This window comes from Manacus vitellinus, unplaced genomic scaffold (genome assembly GCF_001715985.3).
Source record: "Manacus vitellinus isolate BGI_N305 unplaced genomic scaffold, ASM171598v3 scaffold_14_pilon, whole genome shotgun sequence".
Taxonomy (NCBI): Eukaryota; Metazoa; Chordata; class Aves; order Passeriformes; family Pipridae; genus Manacus; species Manacus vitellinus.
This window is the reverse complement of record NW_021939063.1, coordinates 11158818-11186349: the sequence shown is the minus strand read 5'-3', so window position 1 is coordinate 11186349 and position 27532 is coordinate 11158818. Positions and strand designations below refer to the sequence as shown.

The window sequence follows — 27532 nt, the reverse complement described above, 5'->3', positions numbered from 1 at the left end:
CTCTGCCAGGGTTAGAAACAGGGCCTTTGCTTGGCAAGGTTTGCTCTTGCCATGGGCCTGAGAAAGTCAAACATGAACTGGATCCTGCTCCATATCTCTCCAAGCAAATCCCATGGCTGTGACAGATATGGGTGAGAGATGCTGTTGAGCATGTGCTGCTTGGAGCAGTCCATGGCTCATGTTGGGTGGGGATCAAAGCTAGAGCCTTGAGAATAATGCCAGAGATGGAGAGGATTCTCCTCCTTATGAACCCTCTCCTCAGTCCAGCTAAATGATAAGCCAGGCCCTTCCCTTGGCTGAGCCTGCAGCTGGTTCTTCACTGGGGTGGGTCGGGAGGGGAGTGGAGTGTACCTGGGCATTGCTCAGTCTGGACAGGTTTTGGTGCATTGAGATGAGGTTTGCTGACCCAGCATTCCTCCACTGACACGGTGCTCTCTTTCTGGGAATAGCTGGAGATTTGAGGGTGGCAGGGAGAGGTGGGGAAAGGAAAAAGGGAGAGCAGGAATGTGCCACGTGGCTGCAGCTCCACAGCAGCACAGGAGGTGAGAAGACATGACCTTTAGACAGCTCTAGCCTCGCGTCCTCGGATCTGCCTTTGCAGCCAGTGCATCACAGCCTCTCACTCGAGCCTTTCTGACCTCCCCTCCTGTGCAGACCCTCAACTGCGTGAATCCCGAGAACGAGAACGCCCCGGAGATCCCTGTCAAGGTGCTGAACTGTGACACCATCACACAGGTGAAGGAGAAGCTGCTGGATGCTGTCTACAAGGGTGTGCCCTATTCCCAGCGACCCAAAGCTGGAGACATGGACCTGGGTAAGAGAGAAGCCAAGCCACTGCCCTGTGGGGAGCAGGGATGTGACTAAGAGCAGAAGTCCCACAAAAACTATTCAAGGCAGGAAAATCTGTCTCCTACAGGAGCATATTTGTGCTTGTTCAGTCCACTTTTGCTGTGCTGGTGGCACTGACTGTGTTTGTGGAGCCCTGGTATGAGGGTGTGGGTCCTGCCAGTAGAGGGAATGGGGAGAGGAGCCTCCTTGGTTCTGGCTGTGGTCTGGATTGCAGACTTGAGGTGTCTGAAGCCCAAGGAGGCCAGCAGTAGTTGAAAACAGTGTCAATAATCTTATTCCTAATGGAGGGACAGGACAGTGGAGAAAAGCAAAGGAAACAGTCACCAGGCTCTTTTCCTTGAGTACTTGAATTTGCTCAACACATTGATAGTCACCAGTCCTGGGGTTCAAAAGAGGTTTGGAGGGCTCCCAGACTGTGCTCCTACCCTCTCCTTGGCTTTGTGCTCCTGTCACCCGCTAACCATGAGCCCTTCTCCTCATGGGGACAGAGTGGCGGCAGGGCAGGATGGCCCGGATCATACTGCAGGACGAAGATGTCACCACAAAGATCGACAATGACTGGAAGAGGCTGAACACCCTGGCCCACTACCAGGTAAAGGCTGTCGTGGTGGGGAGCTCTGAGCAGTCATCAGCTCCTTTGAGCTTGAGCATCTCTTCCCCCTCCTCAGCTTGGTCAAGGCCTGGGCTCAGCTCTCCAGAGGCATGGCCAGGAGGTCTGCAGTCACTTTCCTGCCTGGGCCCCATATTTATGGTCCTTTTAAATGGGGCATCTCCAGGACTCATAGAGGCTGTTTCTAGCTCTGACCTTACTTTACCATTTTCATGCCAAGTATCTGGTGTGTTCCTGTTCTGCCCCTTCCCCTGAGCTGTCGCAGAGGTATGTCAGTCCCCTTTGCTGTAGATGATGTCCCTGGGATGGGTGGCAGTATAGCTTCATCCCGCCGGGGCCGGTTTCTCCCTGTGCCAGGACTGTTCCCCCCATGCCTCTCCAGTGTAGCAGCCTGCTCACACCATCTCTGCCTGCAGGTGACAGATGGCTCCTCGGTAGCCCTGGTGCCCAAGCAGAACTCAGCATACAACATCTCCAACTCCTCCACCTTCACCAAGTCCCTCAGCAGATACGGTGAGCGCACAGGGGCATCCTCCGCTGGGCTGGCAGGGGAGCTGGCACTGGGCTGGGCGTGCAGACCAAGGCACAGGGCAAGTGACTGTAACTGTGGCTCATGTGAACAAAGTCCTCCAAACTCCCAGCTCTCCTGCACCATCCTATTTATTCTGGTGTTAGAGAGGGAGAGGATGTGCCCAGAGCCATCTCTCTTTGCAGTGTTTCGGACTCAGGGGAGAAAGACACGTGTGAGATTGCTGCTGTTAAGAGATCCCTTCCCTTTTATTCCCCTGAAATCTAATTAAAATAGGCACAGAGGCACTTAGCACTTAAAAGAGCAGAGTTGAAGACTGCAGTGAATATGCTGGCAGGTGTACTTCAGCCTTGGTTTGGAAGGGAATAGTGCGGTCAGCTCAAACTGACGCAGGAGGCATTTGTGGTCCTGCCACTTCTGTGCTGGGAGCAAGACAGGACTCTAAAAAATTCCTTCCGCAGTGTTTCTGACCCCTGTATATCAGACAGGCTTGCATGTGGCCCAGCAGGCTGTGAGGATGGTCCCAGCAGAGCTCCCAATCCATGGTGGCTGCAGAGGCTGGATCCCAAAGCTTCTGTGGAGGGAAGGGGAGTAATGGGGCTGGTGGCAAGGCAGAGGTGGGCAGGGTATGAGCATCCTCCTCTGCTTGGTGCTTGCAGAGAGCATGCTGAGGACAGCCAGCAGCCCCGACAGCTTGCGCTCACGGACCCCCATGATCACCCCTGACCTGGAGAGCGGCACCAAGCTCTGGCACCTGGTGAAAAACCATGACCACATGGACCAGCGGGAGGGCGACCGGGGCAGCAAGATGGTCTCAGAAATCTACCTGACCCGTCTGTTAGCAACCAAGGTATGGTCCAGAGGCACAGAGCTGCTGCCTGGCTTTTGCAGTCTGGGTGGGGAAGGGTAGTGATTTGCACTGTCCAAAAGTGGTAAGCACTACTTTTTTATTAGCTGCCTGCTCCCGCACGGGAGGAGCTGCTCTGTTAGTCTCTTTCCTGAGCTGGAGATGATGGTTTTGTGTGTCAAAACCTTCGGTGAATATCCCTTGAGTGGATATTCCTATTTGCTTTTTGCACCCTTTGGTGTTTTTGTATCTGTGAGCAGCTGCTGGTCTGCAAAGCAGAGATGCCTTGGGACAGGTACTTCATCTTCTTTGGTGTTTGGGAAAAAGTGCAGAATTGGTGCAGAAATGTGGGAAGGGTAATTACCTGGGCATTTGGCCTCACAGCAGGTTCCCCTTGATTCAGTACATACAAACCTTTTCCAGTGCTGAGTAGGTGCTATGTGTCTGAAATGTTCCTAGAGAGGATCAGAGGGCTGTGCTGAAGATACTGGCTCAGGACTGCAGAGACTGGGCTCAGCGACTTGGTTCCCTGCCTCATGGGACGAGGGCTTTTTTGGTGATTTCTGTTGTCAGTTCTTGGGTATCCTAATGGGACCCAAAAAAGACCACATTCACTTGGTTTTTGCTCTGTATTGTGTTTTTATTTGTATGCTTTTAGCATTACAGATAATACAGTGAAGGAGACACCTCATCATTGCAGTGTTTATTTTCCAGTATAAATCACTGAGAACCAGTAGGGTTACACAGACTGTATTGTGCTGCTATTCCAGGTGTAGGAATAGAAGTGAAATTGGTTTAGAGGTCGCCATTACTTAAAGACACACCTCTCTGTTGGTTCTGGGTGTTGCTGAGCAGCCCTTCTCTCGTTCTCCTCTTCAGGGCACTTTGCAGAAATTCGTGGATGACCTGTTTGAGACCATCTTCAGCACAGCTCACCGTGGGAGCGCGCTGCCCCTCGCCATCAAATACATGTTTGATTTCCTGGATGAACAGGCTGATAAGCATCAGATCAATGATTATGATGTCAGGCACACCTGGAAGAGTAACTGGTAATGGAGAGGGACAGTGGGATGGGGAGGGAACCTAACATCACAGTGTCCAATCCCTCCCATGGGGAGCGGAAATATGTACCTGGAAATGATCCAGGACAAGAAAGGCCCATATATCTGTATTTCGGGTGTGGGTAAATCCTTTGCATGCCTTCGTTCATCAGAAAAAATCCCAGGAATGCAATGCTCCCTCAGCCCTTCCATCCCCAAATCCCAGGCACCACGCTCCCCCTGATGGCTGCAGTTGCTGAGGACCACAGCAGCTCTGTTTCCTTCTCACCTTGGCCTTCTCAGTCCTCCGGGCTCCTCTGGGGATGCCAGTCCCAGTTCTCATCACCACTGTCCTGAAGGTGTTTCCACACTCCTTCCTGTCAGTCAGCCGAGCGTGCCCTAACAAAGTCAGCACAAAGCCGAGTACACATCCTCCCTAGCCTTGCCCTCAGAGCCAGCCCCTCGGCTCTGCTAATCACTGGCTGAAAAGCAGGGCGGAGCAGCTGAGGAGCCCTCCGTGGGTGCTGTGCTGGGGCCAGGGCTCCAGCAGGCGTTGGCTCTGCAGCCCCCCTTGGCATTTTTCATTTCTGCTGCCTCACTGATTTTATCTCTCTGATCTTGCCATGATTGGAGATGGGTACCTAAGTTCCCGTGTCTGGCATTTGTTAAATTGCAGCCAAATTGCTTTTGTGTAGTTCGGTAACTGTTTGCAATTAGCAGGGCAGGAAAAGAAACATTTTTAAATGGAGATGTGAGAGCGCGGAAGTGCTTGGAACTGATTTATAACTCGGCTTCCTATATTAAAAGAAGGAGTGAAAGGCAAGGGAGGAAAAAAAAAAGCCCCGCTCTTCAGGGGCTGGGCACGAAAGCTCCTGCATACTAATGCCTGTGCTTATCTCTGGGCGCTAATTCGACGTGTGGAGCTAATTTCTCCAGGCCATTCCCTTCACAAATGAAATATGTACATGCACCCAGTACCCTCATTAGGAAAGTCCTGGGGAACGAAGTGTGTTTTGTCTTAGATAAAAGCATTTGCTGAGTGTAGGTGCTGGGGGATGACAGAGCAGAGAGGCTTTCTGATGGGGGAGGCTCTGAGATGCTCCTGGGAGAGGAGAGGGACAGCAGAATTGGGAAACAGTGCCGTGGAGGGTGGCATGTGTGTCAGTATGCAGGAAACATCCAGTCAGTGGCTCGCCAGAAGACCCACTCTTGCCTTTACAGCTGAGAGCTTTATTTCCAGCTTCTAAGGCTGCCTAAATTCTCCTCTGGTGTTAAATGTGCTAATGAGTCCCTTGAGGAGTCCAGTTAACTCCCTCCTCCGACATGGGAGATGTGTGAAATGCCACACAGTGCCTTCGAAGGGATTATTGATGTGAGAGAAGGGGACTGGGCTTGGTTAAACCCATGGGCTCAGCAAGGTCTCTTCAGTGTGAGTGAATCCTTGGAGAAACCACAGATCTGCACTGTCCTGGTTTGCCTTCGGAGATGTTGGCAGTGCTGAGGAACCTTTTCATGGAGAACTATGGCCTTGTGGGGTTGGGCAGAGGGGAATGGCCATTTACCCAGGATGTTTGCATCCCTGGAGTGCTGGGAAAAGCAACCTACCCAGTTCTGGGTCATGGGGAGCTCGTTCTCCACGACTGGAGTTGCATGTATGTGCCAGCTGCCCTGCAGGGCTTGATTCAGGTGCTGACTCCTGTTTCCTTCATCCCTCAGTCTACCTCTACGTTTTTGGGTGAATGTGATTAAGAACCCCCAGTTTGTGTTCGACATTCACAAGAACAGTATTACTGATGCCTGCCTATCCGTGGTGGCTCAGACATTCATGGACTCCTGCTCAACTTCTGAGCACAAGCTAGGAAAAGACTCTCCCTCCAACAAACTACTGTATGCCAAGGACATCCCCAACTACAAGAGCTGGGTAGAAAGGTGAGTAGAGTTGGCAACAGCTCCTTGCTTCACCTGGGGGAATTACAATGGATGTTCGTGAATGTAGGGACTTGTGTTGTTGGGAGGGCTCCTCTTGGCAACTGTCTGAAGAAGGACTGTACTTGTGGAAGGTGATCCCGTTGTTGATGCTTTCTCATGATTGTCTCCTGAAATGAGTTTGCAATGCCTGTTTGACAGAGCTGTTTATGACTTGCTTAAGGGTTGCTAAAAGCAACCTCCACTTTTAGGTTGTCTAATGTTTTTTGTTGTAAAAACTTGGTCTGTGCTAGGGAATTACCAACACCTCCCTTGGTTGCTTTCGAAGAGCAATGAAAAGTCAGCCTTGGACTAGAGAAGTGCCTTTTTCATACCATTACAATACATGCAGGTTTTGCTGAAATGCTTGAAAATTATCATTTCCCTTCTCTCATCTGTCAGTACATGTCACCTGGGATCCTGATGAGAGTACATGCTCTGAGGCAGTGCTCAGGCTGCTGTCTCTGTGCTGAGGAGCAGGGAGAGGAGCAGGTTCCCTGACTCCTTTTGACACCCTCCACCTTCCCTGTTGAGCTGATGAGAGACATCCCCCTGTCCCGCTGAATTAATGCAATGTTAAAGGTGCAGGGTTTGAATGCTACTGATTGCAAATTGATGCACTCAGGCATAACGCTGTGTTTAGCTTTATCCTTTTGGGAGAGAAACCTAGATGTCCTCCAAAGCCCTCCAAATAGAGCTACTGTTAAAATGTTGTGAAGTGGAACTTCATAAAACTTAAAAAATGGCAGATTGCAGGATGCTGATGCAACTTTTTCCTTGTGGTGATGTGCTGGGTTAAAGATGGTGCCTTTTTTTTTTTTTCCCTTAACTGAGTACCCTTCCTTTTTTCAGCATTTTGACTGAATACAGAATGAACCAAATGAAAGCTGTCCAGGCAGCAATAAACATCATATTCTCTAGTTTGTAAGGATGGGACTTTGTAGCCTAAATCATTGTTTGGATACTTGCTTGTACACAGATATTTTTGTCATGCCATTGGCATGCCTGCTGCTTTGCAGGCAGTTACAAAGACAGGCTTCTTCCCTTGAGGAAGATAGGGCTTGGATCAGAAGAGATGATGTCCCTGAAATACGATGGCTGAGATGAGAGTTGAGCTGCATTGTAATAGGAGGAAGTTCTTTGCATGGGGCTGGATGGGTCTTTGGGGTGGGGTCCCGTAGGAACATCACAAGCTTCATAAGGTGAATTTCTCTGACCTTGCTATCTCTATGACAAAAATATTCAGCTCTTTATGTGTACCTGGAGGAAAAAAGGTATAAAACCATTCCAGAGTTAAACATTGGTCTAGGCATGCTGCGTCCCTGGGGAGGAAGTGGGAGATCTCATTGGTGACAGATGTTCCTGCCATCACTTACCTTTGGAATGGTCCCAGAGGCAGCTGAGCAGGGGGCAGAGATGTCCTGTGCAGGGGGTGACTACATCTTCTACTGCTCCTCTACAGGGAATTATGGCATAATCAGCATTTCTGGCTTTTGGCATGGTTGTCTTCACAAAGCTTTGCAGAGGTGGGACGGGGGAGTGGTGCGAGGGTGGCTGAGTGGGACTGATAGTCCCACCTACAGGTCTGTCTGCTGCCATGGTTCAGGCACCAGCTGAAAACAGGGCATCCTGCCAGTCTGAGGCAGGAACAGCACAGTAGAGGGCTTAGGAGGTAGGGAACCTGGGGAAACCCAAGGGATCTTGCTGCTGGAGTCATGGCACATTAGGTGTCCTCTGGAAATGGTAGGTATGACTGGAATCTTGGTCCACACAAGCCATGCACACTTGTATTGAAAAATGATGGTTTCCTCCCATCCTGCATGTCATGATAAAACCCAGAATATAAAACTGCTGCTCTAGGAGACGCTGTTCTGGGGTGATCTCTCTAGGGGTGTAGCAGATGCCTAGTTTTGTCAGAGGTCCTCACCTCAGATCACTGCTCTCCTGGCGGTGTCTAAAACTTCTTTTGCATCATTTTCTGGGTGTGAATGAGCCTCTTTGTAAAAACTGCCCAAGTAGTTATCACTAGCTGAGTTCAGTTCTGTGGGGTGGAGTGAATCCTCATATTCATCTCCTCAAGTGGTCTTGCTGCCATCTGCTCCTATCCAAGTGCTTCAGCCATGTTCCATCTCAGCATTCAGCTGATGACACTAATGATGCTAATCACTGTACCAGAAACTTCACTGAGTGAGGAATCGTGAGGAGTACAGCAAACCTGGGAGAGACTGGCACTCTGTATTTCCAGGTGGTGGGAGCAGCCGGGGCTTGTTTGCTGTGGGTAGGGTTTCTTTTTAAATGAGGCCTGAGGACACAACCCTGGTTTCCAAAAGGACCTCAGCAGCCAGTCCACTGGTGCATGTGCTTGGTGTAACCCTCCTTCTACAATGGGTTGCTGCAGCTTTGATCTCTTTGGGTTGTGATGAACATCCTGTTGGATATTTTTCCACTACCACCATGCATGTATTGCTGCAAGGGCGGGATGTGACCTTGTCTTGTGTTCACACCCCTAATATTTAATGGAAAGCAAAGGGGCATTGTTAGCAACACAGTGACCTTAGGAGAGTGGTAACAAAGCCTTGAGTGTTGCTGCAGGTGTGGAGAGTCCTGGTGTATGCACTTTGGTGGCTAAACGTGCCAATGGGATGGGAAGGAGGAAAAATGTGTAGTTTAGGAGAGGTTGGGAAATCCTTCAGAGCAGCATCTCTGGGCTTCCCAGCATGGTAAGAGGAGTTGGGCTTGACTGGGCTGGGCGCTGTTCCATCAGGAGCATGTTCTAATGATGCTGACTGCTCCATGGAGCGCTCAGAGACCTCGTTGAGCAACGGTGTTATAATGGGTGATCGTGGTGTGTCACCACTTGGAGGCAAGATGCTCTTCACTTGCCTCTGCAGTGGCTGTTCTCAGCAAGCATTGCGGCAGGGACACGTCCTCTTTTGCCCATCCCTATCTCTGACCCACTCTTCTGTTCCTGCCTTGCAGATATTATGCAGATATAGCTAAAATGCCAGCGATCAGTGACCAGGACATGAGTGCGTACCTGGCGGAGCAGTCGCGGTTACACCTCAGCCAGTTCAACAGCATGAGCGCGCTGCACGAGATCTATTCCTACATCACCAAGTACAAGGACGAGGTAAGATGTGGCGATGCGGAGTCAGGCCTGGGCTGCAACTTCGTCCTTGTGTCTGCAGTCCCCTGCTTTTTCTTATAGAAAAACACACCATGAAATGCAGGATAATAACGTAGTCCATATTTGTGCTTGAGCTGGTGGAAAAGAAAAGGTTTGGGAGTCATGAAGGCAGGTGCTGGGGTAGACAGCGCTTCATTCTCCACATTTTCTGCAGTGAGTAATGTGGGAAACACCTATTTTTCTACACATTTGGCACACGAGCTCCACGAGGCTGCAGACTTCGTGGCATTATCTCAGCATGCCTCCCCTATCCACTGCCACCAATCTGGCACCATGGAGGGAGGTATCAACACTGTGGAACTGTAAAAGTGGTGTTTAGCTCCACTCCCCAGGGAAGCTAGAGGACATGGTGGTCTCGTCAGTGCTTGTTTTGTGAATATCAGTAAGGATGGTTTAAAACCCCTCTGTTGTAATTTATACAAATTAATTCCTTAAAGCATTGTTCAGATCTACACCCCACATCTTATTAAAACAATAAAATATGTAACTACAGTAAAATGTAGATTTATACATATAGCAGGATAGTACAGGTTTTATTGTCCCAATAAAGGGGTTTGATGACTACGTTTGAATGGTGGCTTATTTAAGTGACAGAGTACCAGAACATTTCCCCACTTGGAGAAAGACAGGAAAGGAACCAGGGTCCCTGTTGTACCATGCAAGAGTCCTGAGAGGCTTCTCCCAGAGCCTCTTTGAGGTGTGAATTTAGGGAGTCCACAGGCAGGTTGTAGCAGACCTGGCCTCTGGGTTTAAGGTCAGCACTGAGATCATGGGCCAAAGGCCTGTGGAGCCAGGTGCTCTACAGGAGGGAGGAGGAGGTCCTGGCTTTCCTACAGGGATGGGAAGAAACCCTGGTGCTTGGGAAGGTGCTGTGTGGTTGTCACCATGGAGATGGTGACCATGTACTGATGACCACACTGGTGGGACCTTTATGCTGCTCCTTAAACTACTTCTGATGGCACATCCAGGTGGCCTCCGTACCTCTGTGTGATGAGTCATCCATAAAAATCTGCTGTGGGACAGCCATCATTCCTCAGCCATCATTGAGTGCTTGCTTCCTCCAGGTTGAAAGTCCCCCAAGCCCTGGGTGAGAGCAGGGAAGGGTCTGTGTGAGGGGACCACGTGGTATTAATAAGCTGCTCTTTAGGGGTTCGGGTCCTCTTCTTGCGCACTAATGGCAATCTGACATCTGTTGAGTGTCTTGCTGTTGCCTGCTCTCCAAGCATCACAAGTGTGTTCACAGCTCTCAGGAACTTCTTTTATTATTTGTAATGGGATTAATAAATCGCAGCTGTTCCCTTTGTTTGTTTTCATTCATTAAGCACAATTATATGCAGCCCGATTGCACCCTCTTTGATGCAAAATGGGAGAGAATAATTTTTCCTGTTGTTCAGTGCAATAATATGCTGTCATTGGCTGTGAATGAAAATCATAATTAATTTTCATTTGGGTACTTGCATCTTGGTAATCAGTGGTCCTGGCTCCTTACAGCAGGTGACAAACCTGGGTCTCTCTACGCTCGGCACAGGTTTTCTTTGACTTCATTTTTTCCGTAAGGCTGAGATAAGATGAGCAGATAAATGAGTGGACAGTTTGGGAATCTTTTGACGCCTCAGCATCCCAGGATACACAGCCCTCTTTTTGGGAGAGGCAGAGGAGGCAGGCAGGGGGAATAGGCTCCTCTTCCACTTCTCAGACCAATCTCATTTGGTTCCAGCTCGGGCAACTTTCAGGCATGTGGGGTTTTGGTTTCTGCGTGACTGTCATTGTAGGTATTTTGCTCAGTGTGTAGTGTGAGGGCTGAGAGCTTCTATGGAGATTGATGGGGAGGAGTGTCCCCAGTAGCAGGTTTGTGGCAGAATCTATGAGTTCTTGCCAGTCCAGCTGCTGCCCTGGGTTGTTGCTGCTAGTGGTGGTAAATCACATGTGCTCGGCTCTTGCTAGTGAATTTTCCCTCCGCGGGAGCTGATGCCGGTGCTGAGATGCAGCTTTCCCTTTTCTTTTGGGAAGAGATTCCTCTTCTGGCATCTCTTATTGCCTCAGGAGACAGGGACCAGCCTGGTCCTGCCCCAGTAAGCCTGGGGCAGAACCAGTCTGCTGGTGGCCAGAGGCTGGTTGTGGCAGTGTGGTGGGTGCTGCTCAGCATGCCCTGCCCACTGCTTCACAACTTGCCAGCGCTGCAGCAGCTCTTAATCAAAAGGAGCTGATTCCCCATTAAGAAGTTACCTGTAGGGCTCCTGATGGACTTTGCCTGCCTCCTAGTAAGTCTATTAATTATACAACAGTTTGTTTCCAATTATGCAGCCAATGAAATGGTTAATCAAGTCCCCTTTGATGGATGCCTTGATATTTAATTGCAAAAAATTTGCTCTCTCAACTAGCTCACCCAAGGAGATGAGATTTCTGTCAGGTTTGTTTTTTTAAATCAGCTTTTCTGCTCTGCTGGCATGATGTTAGTGAGACGAGACTTCTGGCTGCTGGGAGGGCAACTGCCCCTTCGTTTTACACTTCATTACTCCCTTCTCCCCACTCTGAGCCTTATCCTCCACCCTTCTGCTGCTGCCAGTCCTTCCCCAGCCCTGGGGGCACAGCCACATCCAGCCCAGGGCAGGGGACCATCCCTCCACCCTGTGATCTATCATCATGGCCAACAGCTTGTTTAGGGAAAGAGGATTTCAAGGGAGGAACGTCATGCTCAAGTGTGTGTGGGTGCACCCCTTGAACAGGACTGAGGGCTCCCAGGCTTTGCCGGTGCATCCATCTGATGTCCCCCTCCATCACCCCAGTGCCCCCCAGTTGTCCACCTTGGGGAAGAGATGAGCAGGGTTTTACCACTTTGGGTAGCTGAAACTGTGTGGATTTTGTCTTTTTGTGCTCATGGAACTACTTCATGGCTTGACTGTGGTCTCTCAAACACAACCGCTGCTTCCCTAAGGCATTAAAGGACTGTTAAGTCACAGACATGGTGTTTGCTTGGGTTTGGGGTTCACCCTCCAATGTTTTCTTCACTTCCCCACATGCAAATTGCCTTCTTGTTATTGTCAGGCAGGTCCCTGGTGTTACTGCAGCCCCTTGGGGGCCCCAGTGGCCTGGGTCTGTGGGGTGGCACCACTCAAAGCCATGTCCTCCACTTCACACCTCCTTTGGCCCTTCCTGGCTCCACAGGGGACAAGAACAAATGTGCACTGCTTCCCGTGGGGTCACATCCCCATGCTCTGACGCTGTCAAAGAGCCAGCGGGCAACAAGGAGCCGCTTTGGGTAGGTGGGCATCTGCTCACCCTCTCTTTTCCCCTCTCTCCCTAGATTTTAGCTGCATTGGAGAAGGACGAGCAGGCCCGGAGGCAGCGGCTGAGGAGTAAGCTGGAGCAGGCGATCGACACAATGGCCTTAAGCAGCTGAGAAGGCGGCGGCGGTGCCAGCGTCCCGGGCGGCGGAGGCGGCAGGAGGGAGGGCCGGCCAGCGCAGCCGCGGGCACAAGACTTTGGGGCTGGGACCGGCCGGACCCGCGGGAGCCTCCGCACGCTTCCCACGAACAAACAAGGAAACCTCGCGCTTTAGCGGAAAGAACTACAAACAAATCCCGACGGCAGCAGCAACGTCGATAGAACTCCCTGACCCACAAACAAACCCCCCCAGTCCAACCGGGATGAAGCAGGGACCTTGCAGAGAGGCGATGCCGGGAAGAGGAGAAGGGGGGTCGCCTGCCCCATGGACCTGCTGGGCATCCCTTGCCTGGGCAGAGCCCCTGAGCCCACAAGGAAGGAGGGTCAGGACCGCGGGGCTTTCTAGGATGGCGTTTGGATGTTGTTGTTACTTTGGTGAAGGGAGGGTGGTGGGCTTCCTATTTTTACTGTACTTGACTTGCTCTCCCTTCCTTCCCCCCAGCTGTCCACCCCCTCTCCTCCTCCTCCTCTCTCTTTTTCTGTCTCTTCCCCCTTCTGTCTCTCTCTCTCTCTGGCCTTCTGCCACTAGTGTTAACTGCTATATTTGCACAATTTACACAAGAGAAACAAAATTTTTAATTTAAAGGAAAAAATTATAACAAAAAATGGGGGGGGAAATATTCTAAATTTTTTGCAATGAACTAACAAAAATGGTTTTAAAAGATAAGCTCAAGGACTGACTGATGCTGGGGAGATTTGGGGGTGGGGGCAGTAGGGGTGGGCAGGAAAGGGAGAAATCCCTGAGCTTTGATATTTCTAAAATATGTTCTGTGCCATGTTTTATTTGAATGTTGTTTAGTGCGAAAAAAAAAATGAAGAAAAAAAAAGGTGGGAGTTATGTTAGCTGAATAGATGCTGTTATTTAAATGCTGCTGAGTGGTTCTGGAGGTCACAATCAGAGAGGAAGGGAGATCCCAAGGCTCTTTTTTTTTTTTATCCTGAGGGATTGCTGAGGGATGGTCGGTGTTTTGTTGAGCTTGTCCTTGTTTTTCTAGTTCGGTGGCCATGGGGTGGTCTGGGCAGTGCTGCCTGCCCCTGCCTGTCCTGGGATGATTGCAGGGTAGAGGATAGTTGCAGGGGCTCCTGCTGTCAGGAAGGTTGGTGGAGAGCCAACCTGGCTTTTTGGGATGGATTCCCTGGCACTGGAGCAGCCTTAACAAAGCCCCTTTATGTTTATTTTTCCCCCATCACGTCTTTGTGCTGATGTAGGGGAAGAGACCAGATCCTCCGGGAAAGGGGAGGCAGATCCTCTGCACCTCCTGACCGGGATCCCCCCGGCAAACCCCACTGGGTTACCAGCCCATGGAGGGACTGGGATGATGGCTGCCATGAGGCTGTTGCCCACTCTTCCACCTGGGAAGCCCAAATGTGTGCAGGACCTTCCACCCAAGACTGACCTTTCTTTCTCTGTCTTTTCCTTCTTTCTCCCCCTTTCTCTCCTTGCTGTCACCCCATCTTCCCCCTGCTGCCTGTACCCCAACAGGGGCTTCAATGGAGACCCGAGGTCTCTCCCTCAGCTGCCCCCTTCGAAATGTCAGTTCCTCGCGGGTTTGTGCTTTCCAGAGATGAAAAGGTGCTGAATGCTGCCTGAAGGCAGCAGGAGACCAAAAACTTCCAAAAAAATGAGCAGAACCCTTTCCTTTTCTGTACTGAGAGCTCCCGTCGCTGCCCAGGCCACAGCACATGGGGCCACACTCTGCCAGGAGCGGGTGGCTGTCAAAATCCAAGTGGAAAGAAGCCCAGCTGATTTCTGTCCATTCCCTTAAATCACGAGTTAAGGGGGGGAGAGGGAGAAATAATGAAGTTTTTAATTAAAAAAAAATAATAAAAGTGTGTATATATATATATGTGGTTACAATCTAATTCTCGTGCCCCAGTGGGGTGCTGTATAGTTAACTGAAGGAGAATCGAACCGATATAAATACAAGATGAATTTACACAGCCAGTTAAAACAAAACAAATGACAACTGCAAAAAAAAAAGATAAAAAAAGGATACCAAATGGTCTGGAAGGAACTTCCATGCCTTTCTCACCATGCAGAACAATTGTTTGAAGCCTGCACATCTCTCATTACGTTGTAATTTTGTTTGGTTTTGTTTTGTTTTAATAAGGAGGGAAAGGAGAGAAGATACCGATTAAAAAAAAGAAAAAGAAAAAAAAACAATGACGAAAAAACCCAACCACAACAGCAAAACTATGTTTGAAAAGGATTTAATAATTGTTTCCCAAACCTACGAACCATGAGCTGTCGCTGGATTTCTGAGAGCTGTGGGCTGTTGCATGACTGTGCTAGATTTTAGTCTGAGTTGATCTTTTTAAGAAACAGAAGAAAAAAACCCATAAAACAAAAAAACTGCAAGTGTTGAATATTAGAGGTTTGTTTAGACCTGTTATCTATTTTTTTTTGTTTGAAATTAATTTGTCACTTCCTTGTCCAAAAGAAAAAAAAAGAAGCAGCAAAAACACATCTCAAATGTGTTACTTGGAGAGCCTTAGAGGACAGCTGTGTGCCCACCCACCCTGTGCCAGGGCCACTGCTGGCTGCCAGCATCTCCCTGAGTGCTCTGGTGGGACAGGACCCTCTGGGGGCTCCTCGGGGGGGTCTTTTCTAGTTTTTGCTGCTGCCGCGATGGGGCAGAAGGGTGGCTGTGTCTCCCTTTGGTGCAAGATTGGCCCAAAACTTCTTCCTCTTGGCGTTGCTGCCTGGGTGGCTTTGGTGAAGGTCCTGGAAATCGCCTGGAGGATGGCAGCTGTGCATCGGTGGCCATGGTGATCTGGTGGAAGGGAAGTGGTTGCCTTGAGGTATCTGTCCAGGACTGGCATGGGTCCTACCTGTTGCAGTGGTAAGGGCATCCTGGGGAGCTTCGATTGCTGCTGAAGGAACCAAACTCATGGGTTTTGTGGTGATTGACAGGGAATGGTGGGACCTCCCTGTTGGTGATTGTAGGGGATGGAGATGTGTTTCTTAAGAGCATCTCCCTGAAAATTTCCTTTTCGACAAAGAGGGCTGGAAGCACTGTTAATTGTGGAGGGTCTATTAGCCTGTTGCTTTCCCAGCAGCAATGTTGTGGGTGCTCCCTTGGCCAGGCTAGAGGGACAGGCAAGTTTTTTGGCCGTTGTGGGTCTGAGTAAGATTTAGGCAGTGGAGAAGCTTCTGGAGAGGTCATGCTAACAGTGCCATGGTGTGGCTGTGCTTTCTGGGCTCCCCTAGTGCTGTAACCTGGCTCTTCCAGCTCCCTGGTGATGCTGGGTACCCGTAGTGTGGTCCCAGGGATCGATTCCCCTTGATTTCCTCCTGGAAAGCTTTGGGGTGTCTGCGGTTTGGTCCACCAAGGATCTCACAGCACCTCCCCACCCCTGCAGGTTCCCCTTGCTGCCTCTTACAGGGAGGGTGGTGGTCGGCGAGGGGGCATTGCAGTGCTGCCCGCAGCCTCTGGCACTTCTTGGTGCTACCTTTGCCTTTTGTGTGATGCCCAGCGTCCTTAATTGTGCCAGGCAGCCTGCCCGTCCTCCTTCGCCCCCAGCCTGGCGAGGGGCAGAGCCGGGCTGGCCGACCCCATCAAACCTTGCCTCATAACGGGGAAAGGTGGGGAGAAGCTGGGAAGCATTTGCAGGACTCCTCTTGCCAGTGGTCTTGCCCATGCCCCAAAAGGGGGTGAGACAAAGAAGCATCCCCTGCCCTGAGCCTGTGTTTCTGGGTGCTCCTGCTCTGCCCACCGCTGTCAGAGGCAGCTGGACCCTGCAGGCTGATCCCCCACCGCTGCAGCAAGGGGGTCCCTTCCTGCTCACATTGCCTTTTCTCTTCAGTTTGGGTTTAAAAAAAGTGCGGCCAGGAAGTGTTCCCCTCAGCAGGAGCCCGGTGTCATCCCCGGGGCTGGCCCCAGCCTGGGGACAGGGAGCAGGGGGACAGGTGGCGGGACTCCCCTGGGCTCACCTGCTCCTGACCAAAGCGCACAACAAGCTGTCCTTTAAGAAAGCAGGGGGGAACCTAAGGCGGACCCAGTGAGAGGCAGAGAATTCTAGTAGTTTAAAAAAATTAAGTGGGGAATAAAAAAAAATCAAACACCGGAGTCCTGATTCCCTTTCTGTGATTGTTTCAGACTTGAAGCAACAGGCCAGCGCAGCTGGTCAAGCGCCCTTTGATCGTGTAAATATCCTGCTATTTCCTATTTTAATGTTCTTCAGATTTAGTACTTGTAAATAAACACACGCATCAAGGAGAGATTAAACATTTTTGCTAAAGCTGGTGTTTTGCTGTGTTTTTGGGGGTGATGTGGGTGGGAAGACCAAGCACCTTTGGGTTCCTGGGAGCAGTGGACAAATCTGTGGCTGTGCCAGGAGGGCATGATGCAAAATGGCATCAGGATGGACCAGCATCACCTTGGGCTGCTGGGTGTATGTGTGGGTGTGGGGACCCCAAACTGTGGTTGTTACACCTCCAAAAGCAGCTGTGGGGGCTGCTCTGGATGCTCACAGGGGGATTTGGGTGGTTGATGTGTGTGGGATTGGAGTGGGCTTCTCCATCAACCCCTTTCCTGGGTTGCTCACGTTAAATTGTTTTAAACTGTTTGATTTCACTCTTTGCCTTTGATTTCACTCTTTGCCTTTCAAAGTGTTCAGAGCTGCTGATCAGAGGCAGAGGAGCTGAACCCTCTATGCTGCAAGAGGCAAATACCTGCCCGACTATTCTGCTGCTCTCTGGGGTCCACAGGAGCCGACTGGGGCTGGGACAGCTTCCCTTCTGCCTCTTGGACACATCCTGGTCCTTCCTTCCACAGGGTCATAATGGGGTGACAGCACAAGTGCTTGGGAAGAAGTCCATGGTGGTGAGGTGATGCTGCTGTCGTGTCTCTGCGGGCTCTGGACACTGCAGGACGTCTTCTTTTCCATCTCCTCATCTTTTCTAGCTCTTGATCTTTGTCTTTAAAGCTGTCACACTGTAACTCTGGGTACCCCTAAATTGCACTCTAGGCTGAGCAGGGCCCCAAAACAAAGCAGTGGGAGAGGAAGCCCAGGGCAGCAGCCAGCCCCATAGCACCATTCTCACGGGGGTGACCAGTGATGCTGGGTGGCTGCAGCACGTGTGGGGGGACATTCCCAGGTAGGAGGAGGTGAGTTTGGGAGTGCATCCCCAGGGTGTGGGGTTGGGGCCAGGGCTCTGTGCAGCACACAGACCAAAATCACACAAATTTAGATGCTTTTTTGTTTTTTCTTCTTTTGTTAGCTTCTTCCTGACTTGGGGCCAATCTCCTGAAGGAGTGGGCTTGCGTGGCTGGTTGTACCGTGGGTGCTGAATACATGTTTTCTCTGCATTTAGTATATGTATAAACTGAATGTTTTTCCTGTTTTCTCTTGCAGTTTTCCTCCTCTCCAGTGAGAACATCATCAGCAAATATTAAACATCCACTATTTTAGCCATAGTGTCATTAAAACAAAGATTATTTTTGAAGATAGAAAAGCAAGATCAAAGTTTTCTTTTACCAATCTTTCAAATGTTTAAGAAAATAACAGTTGAACTGAATTTTGATCAGGTTTCTGGGAGGATTTAACTGAGGGCAATGGGAAAAAGACCCTCATCTCCCCCAGTTTTGTGATCCTCATGGCCATGTGGGAGTGGGTGGCAGCTGAGTGTCAGGCAGGTGAGCATCATGGTGGGTACAGGAACTGCATTTAAATAAGTTCTCAGTCCAACATATATTGGGACTTTCTTTTATTTTTGGGCCTTTTCAAGGCATGGGGATTAGAGGGTTTCTCCCTGAAGAGTTGAACTGGGTTTCAGTGGTGGCACATCCTTGTTGGATATGTTGGAGGGGACCCCACACTCCAGCCTGCAGCAGCTCCTACCTGGTGCAGGAAGCAGAGCCAACCTTAATCACTCTCTTCCTCTGGGGATATTTTGGGGTTCTCTGCTTTCCCTGGGGACAATGACCATGGATCTTCCCCAACTTGGAGTTGAAATTTCTTGCTGGAGGGTACCAATGTGCCATGTCAAGGTGCAGAGAGGGAAAGGGATGACCCTGTCACCCCTCTGGGACATGCTTTCATCCGCATAAACCCTTTTGCTGGACTTTGGCACTTTGCCATTTGCAGACAGGATTTTTATCTTAATATTTGTTCTGTTATTTTAGCTGGGAACAAATACTTAAAAACCTCCTGGTTGACCAAATAAATAAATATCTAGTATTTCACCATTGCCAGGATGTTCTTCAATACAAATTGCACCAGTTTTTCCAAGGAGTAAAAGCTCCTGGCAGGAAGCCAGGGCCTTCAACGACAGCTACAAATGTCTTTGTTTGCCTCCTCAGTCCTAGTGCAGAGCTAAGCAGAAAAAGATTATCAAGGCCTGGAAATGATTGTGTAATCCACAAATGCACTTTATTTGATTAAATGATAAAATGTGAACCTTCCAGCAATAACATACACCACTGCCGCCTGAGACGGCGGTAATCCAGCAAATCTGCAGAAGCCACCACATGTCTGGAGCTGGCTGGGGCTTGGTGGTGAAGGCAGCCCTCTCCCTGTGGCCTCCCTGGCTGACCTGGAGGTTTTGGAAGCCCCCTTGCCTCACCCAAACTCGGGCTCCAGGTGAGTGGCACATCCCAGGGCACTCACGTGGGGTCTGAAGGTCTCATCCTCACTCTTTCTACAAAAACCTCTATCCCTGCACCATCACCGTGGTTTTGTACTTTTCCTGTGCACCTCTTTGTCCTCCTGCCCTGGGAGATGCTCTCCTGCCTTTGGGCCTCTCTGCACAATCCCTTGTTTCTCTTAGACGTGCAGTGAAGGCCAGGACATGCAGATGGTAGTGCTACTCCTGCAGAACTGTGGTGCTCAGTGCCAAGTGTCACCTTGGGGTGTGGTGGGTGCAGGACATGGGGACTCATGGTTAGCAGTACAGGGACGTGGCATGCTCATGTCCCCAAGCACACAGTCATGGACAGCCATGTGCTGGTGGTGTGGGTGTCAGTCACCTCCTGCCCTTGGTGAGCTTTCCTACAGAAGGACAAAAGGTTTTGGCTTGGGGGTTTAACACCTCTTTGACCTGCCGCCAATGTCTCCCATTGTGTATTCCTTCTGTTGTCACCACTCGTGTGGTCAGAGCCCTAGAGGCTGAGCCACTAAAAATGATGTTAGACTCATCCTCTTCTTCAGGCTTACACAAAACATTGGCAGGAACATCCCCCTTGCCCTCTGGCCCCAAGGTCTGGCACTGGCCAACCTGCTCCTTCCCTTCCTCCCCCGCAGCATCAGCCCAGGCAGTGCCAGTCCTTCCCGTGATGCTGCCAGCCCACAGCCCAGGGACCCAAAAATGGAGAGAGCAGCTGGGCTAGTTGGTACCTCACTGCCCCTTGAGCTCTACAATCTTGCAGGAAAGGGTCCTGCCACATCTTCAGGGGACGTGGGGGGCCCTCAAGCAGCCACCTTCCACGGGAGAGAGGCTTTGTCTCTCACATGAGATAAATACATATATAAAAAATATAATATATGCTTTACAGTCTATTATCCAAATACGTATATGAAATTGATAACTATGTATAGTATAATAAGGCATTACAATGTAATACAGTGTAATGTAATGTGATATAGTATAACATAAATTAAAACCAATCTATAGAACTAAAACAGGCTCCAAGTGCCAGGCCATGTGCTGTGTTCAGACATCACATAGGTAAGGCCAGAGCAGCATCACGTGGCCCTGCGAGTTGAAGGATACGACGGGGGGTTTCTTCTTCCTCGGAGGTGATGATTAAGTTTCTTCTGAGCTGCTGGGAAGAGGAAAAAAAATAAAAAGAAAATCCATCAATTTTGAAAGCAGTAAGGGCCGAGCACAGCAACACCCCCTTCCTCTCCCCGCCTGGACTAATGAAAATCTCAGCCACACTGCGAGGCGACTGGTTTATGTTTGTTCTTTGCTTTAAATGTAGTGGTAAAAAGCCCACAGTTTTGGGCTCGGATCGGAGGTGGGATCATTAGGAGGTGGCAGGCGATGGCTGATACACATTAATGTGCCATGAGCAGTCAGAGCTCCACTGTGGGTTTTTTTTTTAACTGAGGCAAATTATTGCTTCAGGAAAAAGACCATCTCCCCTGGTGGAATTAGAGCAGGGGGAAGGGGGAAAATTGATTTATCTCGAATTTTACAGCACCAGACTGACAGCTCAGGCGATGCAGGCTGCCCCTCTGCAGAGGGGACGGTGGGCAGGTGACATGGTTCTGGGCACTGCCAGCTGCCCCTTTGCAGAGAGTCATCCTTTGGACGGGATGGTGGTGTGGCATGGTGACCAGTCTGGAGACCATGACCATCGGGAATCTTGGCCATGACTGTCAAGAGCAATTTTTCTATACAGTGAAGTCAGTTGAGAAACACTGCTGCAGGCATCTTGCCTGTCCCTCTGATCCCTGAGGATTTGGTGGTTCAACACCAGGTTTCTGGCATAGGTGGCCAACAAGGTCACCCCGGGCTGGCAAACCCTGAGGTGATGCTATCTATCTCTGGGGGATTTGCACTTCTCCAGGGTATTTTCAGGTGGTGACTGCTCTGACGTTGCACATGCTGTTTCTAGGTGTTCTTCCCAGCAGCAACACTGTGGGCTTCAATTGGCCTTCCCCTCCCTCTGCTGGAAAAAAGCAGAAGTGTCTGGTGTCCATCCTTGGGACCTGGGTGGCATCTTGCTGTCCCCTGGCTGCAGGTGCTGTCCCTCGGCAGCCGTGGTGCCTCCAGCAAGGTGTCCTCTGGTAAGGCATGGGGACTGGGTGGGTTATTTCAACGCTTACCTCTCCCATATCACAAGGGATCACAATGCACATTGTAAAATAAGCCATTAGCTCACAGACCACTCAGATGAGTCCCAGTGGGGGAAACTGAGGGCAGAGCTGCTTCACCCAAGGTCGTACAGAAGGTTGCAGCAGGGAAGAAACCGCTCACAACCCATGCTGAAATCCCCAGGAAACATACTTTGCTTATGGTCCCAGATGCCTGGGCCACTTTGGATGTCACACTATCCTGAGCTGGAGTTTTATTTCTTCACCAAACTGGTTTTTTTACCTTTTTTTTATGAACGAAATTCTCCCTTCGCAGCTCCTTTTCTCTCAGGGGCTCTTCCACTCAGCGGTAGCCCAATTTCCTTTTATAGCTCGTACAATGACTGTCCTAATTACAATTAAAACCAGGAACACTCTAATCAAATCTTTTACTATTCTAGACAAACTCAGAAAATGAGTAAAATTAGTGACACATGGTGCAAAAAAAAAAAAGGGAAAAAAAGTCCATGAGCTGGTGCTAATGCAGAGAGAGAGTTAAAGAGGGCAGCGGGATTTCGGCTCTCATCTGCAGTAATTGGTGGTGGGGAGGAGGCACAGGCACCACTGCAGAGCGGAACTTGAGCATCCCTGGGTGTTCCTCCATCCTGCTGACCCTGTGCTAGCTGGACCCGCTAGTTAGAATAATCCCCCCCAGAAGTTACCATGGCAACAAAGCCTTTTGATGGCGAAAACCTTCAGCATCAAGAGTTAATCAGACCCTAAACCAAAACGGGGTTAAAGGCGGAGCAGGGACGTGTGAACAGTGGGATCACTGGGGCAGAACAAAGATAGCGAGTGGAGAGTAAATAATAAGCAAGGAAGAGGGGTCTGATGTCTGCTTGAGCTCCAGCCAATGGCCAGAGGGGGTTTCATTGTTATTTTTCATTTTCTGAAGGGCTGGCTGAATGATTTTACCACACTGCTCTGTCGTATCTCCCAGCTCCAGGTGCTGATTTAGCAGGGGAAACAGCATGTGCTGTGAAGTGGAAGGTTGGGCACATGTCCCACCTGAGTGGAAAGGTGGCCCTCAGCTGGTGTCGTGTGAAGGGATGAGGCTTCAGGCCAAAGCGGGGCTCGCTAGAGAGGAAGGGCTGCACATGCCCTGGGCTGTCCCAACATGTGTTATCAGTTTGGGTATGTGAGCATGCAACTCCAGACTTAGCAGCTAGAAATCCATGATGTGGAGAGGTGGTGTCCCATGCATTCATATTTGGGAGGAGAGAATGATTTATGGCTACATTTCTTGGAGTGATGCTCCTGGATCATGTAAGGGTTGGAGAGGTGGGATGAAGGCAGAGCCAAGAATTTCAGCCCTTTCTGTAGTTTGCTGCTCATTTGGGGTTACAGATCCTGTCTGGATGATCACTGCAGGTGGTTTGTTTCCAGAGCTAGCATGATTTTCAAGGGACTGATGGAGGGCAGGGACTGAACTGGGGTTCAGGAAGGCAAAACCTGGAATGCTGTTCCTACCATTGGATACCAAATGATGAAAATGGTACTGGTGGGGTAAGGATGTCTTTTTATGCTAAAGAGAGCAGATGTTCACAGCTAATCCCAGAATTATGTTGTTACAGCGGCCAAGATTTGCGAAGTCCCTTTCAATGAAGGATCTCACTGATTTAGGGAGAAGGACAGGACATCACTGGGGGGAGGAATCTGTGCTCATTTTTATTATAAGGATATCTGGGAGGAGTCTGCTCTAGTTGAGGGTTAGTGTTACAGTCAGAGACAGAGGCAAAAGGGAGGAGATTTGGAGTGTCTGCAGAAATGGGTGGAGCAGAACTACCAAAGAGCTAGGGCTGTTGCTGTGTTTCATGTTGCCTGGTATCCCAGTTTTCAAGTGATTTAATACCATGAAAGACCTCATGCTGGACCTGCCCAATGCATCTGTGTTCTTCCTGTTCTAAACTGTGGTGTGGTATTCCTCTAACTGCTTTTTCTAGAACAATTTCAGGTTTGTAGTCTCCAAAAGCAATGTACAACAGGGCTTTCCCATGCTTGCACTCAGTATGTTTTTCCTTCTGACCAACTTAAATCTTCCTTGTTCCAATTTAATCCCTTTTCTACTGGTCCTGCTCAGCAGAGAGCTGAAGACCAGATTGCTCACAGATGCTGTTTTTGGAGGGGTGTCTAATTCCAGGGTCTCAGTTATCTCCAACTTTCCCCTGCCCCCCCCCCCCCATTTTGTTTTAAGAGATGTCTGAAGTTTCAGCAGCAAGGGAAACAGTCTTGGGCAAAATGGGTGAACAAGCATCCTTATAGCTTAGAGTTTATCAGCTTTCCACCCAGATTGTGCAGTCTCACAGCTGGATGTGCCCCCGTGGTTCCCGTGATGGAGGGGCACCTTGGAGCTAGGGGTTGATTTAGCTTGGTTACAACACACAAACAAGGAGATGGTTGCTCTCCTCAACTCCTTTCCCTCACTCTCCATCTTTATTACTTTGTCAAAGTACTTTCAAGTATAATACTTAAATTTTATTGGTCTGAAGCATGAGATTATTCAATTTGCTTTATAGGCCCAGTTTGATAAATCCACTTGGAAGCCCGCGCTGTGGTAATTGAAATGCACTGCCTGGGGAGGAGGGAATTTCTGCACTGGCTTCAGCTTTCGCTTCTGACCGCTGCTGACTGGCCACACGGGCAGGAGTCACCAAAACCAGATGGGATTCACAGGCCAGGAGCTGCTTGGGGCCCCAGGTGGGTCTGGATGAGATGGGAAAGCTGCTGGGACAGAGCACTCTGAAAATGTTAATTCCATATTCCTCCTCTTGTTCTGATCTTTCTGACCCAACCAAGCCTCAAGGGCTGTTGAACTGTTGGAGCCCAAATTGAAATGACAAATTACACTGAAAGCAAGAGGATGGCCAGGAGTTCAGTGTGACTGCCACTAGGACATCTTACATGCCTTCAGGAGCAGCATTTGATAATTCATCCCTGCCTGTGCTGAGCCAGCAGCAGCTGAGTTTCTCAGCTGCCTCCAAATGAATGGAGGCTGAAAGGAGGTTCTGGGGGCAGAAAAAGCCTCTTTGAAGGGGTTTGACACCTTCCTGCTGGAAGAGGTGAGGTGTGGGGTAAGCTCCCACCTTCACCTCAGTAGTAGAATACTGTGCCTTGAGGAAAGTTTTGGTGGGTTTGAGGCAGAAGGAGAGCTCAGATGTGAATCTCTGGTTCACAAGGCTTTTAGGAGCCACTCAGTTTCTCACTCATGCCCCATTCCATCTTGCTATTTGGGGAATTTGAACCAAAGATTTCAGCTTTATGTTTATTAAGGGGTAATATATCATGGTGCCTGTGAGAGCAGGGACTTGGTGCAATGAGCCAAGAAACCATTTCCAGCCTCATGTTACAGGTGTCTTTGATGTCTAGCTCTTCATCTAAAGTTTGACAACTGGTCTTGGTTCTTGGTATTAGTTGAACTTACCTGGCAGACCAGGTTTCTTCCAACATTAACTCCCAGAGGGACAGCAGTCCCCAAAAGCTCATGATCTGAAAGCTGAAGTCAGTTTACCCATTCAAAAAAAGGGTCTCTCCTCAGGTGTTGGTCTTATGATGCAGCAATGCTTGAGGCTCCAGGGAAAGCAGTAGAAACACCACAAGTTCAGGAAACTTGCAAACCTCTGGGTCACACTTCTGAGGGTACCATGGTGAGAGGTTGCTGTGCTGTGTGTTGAATTGAGGTCTTCAATCCAAATGTTGTTAGAAATTTCCTCTCACAGTTCAACAAAAAAAATGTCAACGTTACACTGAAAGTGATATCGATCCTGCATGACACCAAATATTTTGCAAAGCCTTGGAAAATATTGGAAATGTTGGTTATTGTTTTATTGCTTGAAATGTTTGGTTTGGGCTAAAATGATGCTATTTTTTCTCACTTGAAAAGTTTGAAAAATGCCTCAACTGAGTCTAGCGAAGACCTCACTAAATGGAACTGATCAGGTGTGAAGAGGCACCAGTTTCCAGATTTCTGCCTGCCCTTAGGGCAAAAAGCTGAGTGCAGAGAGTGTGTTTTGAAGGCAGTTTTTAGGAGATGGTCCTGCCAGCTCGGCGCTTCCCACAGGCACAGAAGGCAACACTTTCTGCTTGTTCCCTGCTGCCTGCAATAAAGGGAGGTGGCATTAGATGTAGCAGGGAGGTGGCATTAGATGTAGCTGGGAGGTGCACCCCACAGTCTTGACTCTAAACTTTCTCACCACAACCAGACTTTGCATGGCACTTGGAGGAGGGATGAGACTGTCAGCTCATTGTTTCTGCTGGAGAAGTTGCCCTTCTTTTCCTGTTTTAGACTTCATTCCCCAGGGCTGTTAATACAGAACTTCCCAGAAGGGCTAAATTTAAAGCAAATGGAAGCATGTTATATTTTTGGCTCCAGTAGGTAGAACTGTAAAACACTCTGCCTTCATTTTTGCTTTCTCTCTCTCTGCACAGAGTGTATATAATAGACTGTCATTGTATTTAAATAATAAAGCAGAACCAGGATTATTTTGTACACTTTTTTCCTCCTCTCTGATCTCCCCATTGAAAAATGCATGGAAAGCAACAGATGTTTCGACTTTGTAGCTTGAACCTTCTCAACTGTTTGAAGATTTGATGTAAAGTTCTTTGAACATCAGTTTCAGAGGAGACTCTCTTAGTAACGGTTGCCATGCAAAATTCATAATTAATGAAGATTTCAGGGTTATGGTGGGTTTTAAAAATGTTATTTCACTATTTGTGTAACTATCTTGTACTCTTCCTAATCAGCTTGGAGGAACAGCATCAGCCAACTGGAAGAAACAGAGTCACAACTGCACCCCAGCACATGGCATTGGCTCAGGGTGCCTTCTCCGGACTGTGCAGCTCAGGAGTAGCCAGAAGGGCTCTCTGGCTGGCCGTGGGGGCATGGATACTAATTTAGGCAAGAGCTGTTGAAAGGCACGTAATTAATTGCTGAGGTTCAGGCACTTGCCTGCTGCCCAGCGTATCAAAGCAAGAGCTGATCTAACTTGGAGGACTGGATTACCCTCTAGTGGCTGCCGATTAAATAGAGGAGGGACGTGTGTTTCTTGCAGACGTGGTTGTGATGTGCTAAATTCTCCTGTCCAGGGGAGCACCTTAGAGGGCTATGGGGAATACTGGGGCCCAGAGCCCCCCGGGAAGAGCACCTGCTGCAGCGTGATGCAGATGCCTGGAGTAGCCATGGCGCAATACCCGGTACCTGATTGCCAGCACCAGGAAGGCTGGGTTTGGAAGTGCCTGCTGCTGGGAATGCTGTGGCCAGGCTGCCTGGCACAGTATTGTGCTGTTGTGGCTATCACACCCAGAGTTGTCTTTGGGATGTCTAAAGCAGATGGCAGCATCACTGTGGGTAGGCAAGGAAAAACTGTGGCTCACGAATGGGCTGTGGGTTTTCTCTTGGCTGTCCCACATTGCTACCTAGCAGCTGCTCTGGTTATTTCTGGCACGAGATGATCTGTTCTCTGTCATGTCAAGGGACGTGGCAGGACCTGTGCTGGGCTGGCCCTGGTTGTAGTGTCCTGCTTAGCAATAGCAGACATGCCCCTGTCTGTGCCAGCCCAGATTTTGGGCAGTTTAAACAAGATTTTTTTTTTTTCCATTGGATTCACTCACTGTTAATACTCCAGGGAGATCTGGGGTCGTGGCAATGTGACGGTCCCCTGTTTTTAAGGCAGGACATGGGTGACTTTATGGTGTACTTGGCAATAAGCCAGCTGGTACACAGGGATGTGTCACACCGGTGAGACTGACTGTCCTTGGCATCCCCTGGGAGAGGCAGTGGCTCGGCAGTGTCAGCAATGACCAGGGATACTTTGCTGCCACCAGCAAGCCACCACTGGCTGCCATGGCAGAGGCAGTCAAGTCATGCATTTAATTGGTGTCTATTGGATTTTTTTCCTGCAGCTACAGTTCGTACTACTTATTGTGACATCCATGAGAAGCGGTGATTTGGGTTTGTTTGTGTGTCTGACTCCGAGGATTTCTCCACGCTGGCATCTGACCCCTTCCCCCCATCCTGACGGCTGTTTTTCTGTGTCACTAAACTGAGAATAAGAGGAAGCTTTTGAGTCGTGGGTTGTGGGCTAGGCAGGGCTGAGGGAGCAGAGGAATGAAAGCACAGCCAGGCCAGCCCGTTGGGGCAGCTGTAGGGACATGTCAGTGTGTCAGCCTCCTCTCTGCTGATGCCCCAGGGCATGGTGGCAGGGTTATCCTCCAGCAAGAAGCTGCAGCCAGGCCTCTGTCACGTCCTCATCGTGTCACCACG

At 49.7% G+C, this 27532-nt stretch overlaps 1 protein-coding gene across 2 annotated transcripts in view; it reads left to right on the top strand.

The window, feature by feature from the left end:
* Positions 1 to 16713, top strand: part of PLXNA1 (plexin A1) — a 105137-nt gene extending 88424 nt beyond the window's left edge. For both annotated transcript variants that reach the window (XM_018068461.3, XM_018068460.3), the window contains exons 24-31: positions 655 to 814; positions 1338 to 1441; positions 1876 to 1972; positions 2648 to 2838; positions 3715 to 3884; positions 5592 to 5804; positions 8820 to 8970; positions 12332 to 16713. In XM_018068461.3, the coding sequence (XP_017923950.1) occupies positions 655 to 814; positions 1338 to 1441; positions 1876 to 1972; positions 2648 to 2838; positions 3715 to 3884; positions 5592 to 5804; positions 8820 to 8970; positions 12332 to 12427 (1182 nt within the window). In that variant the 3' untranslated portion in view covers positions 12428 to 16713. The remainder of the gene's footprint in view (positions 1 to 654; positions 815 to 1337; positions 1442 to 1875; positions 1973 to 2647; positions 2839 to 3714; positions 3885 to 5591; positions 5805 to 8819; positions 8971 to 12331) is intronic.
* Positions 16714 to 27532: the final 10819 nt, after the last annotated feature.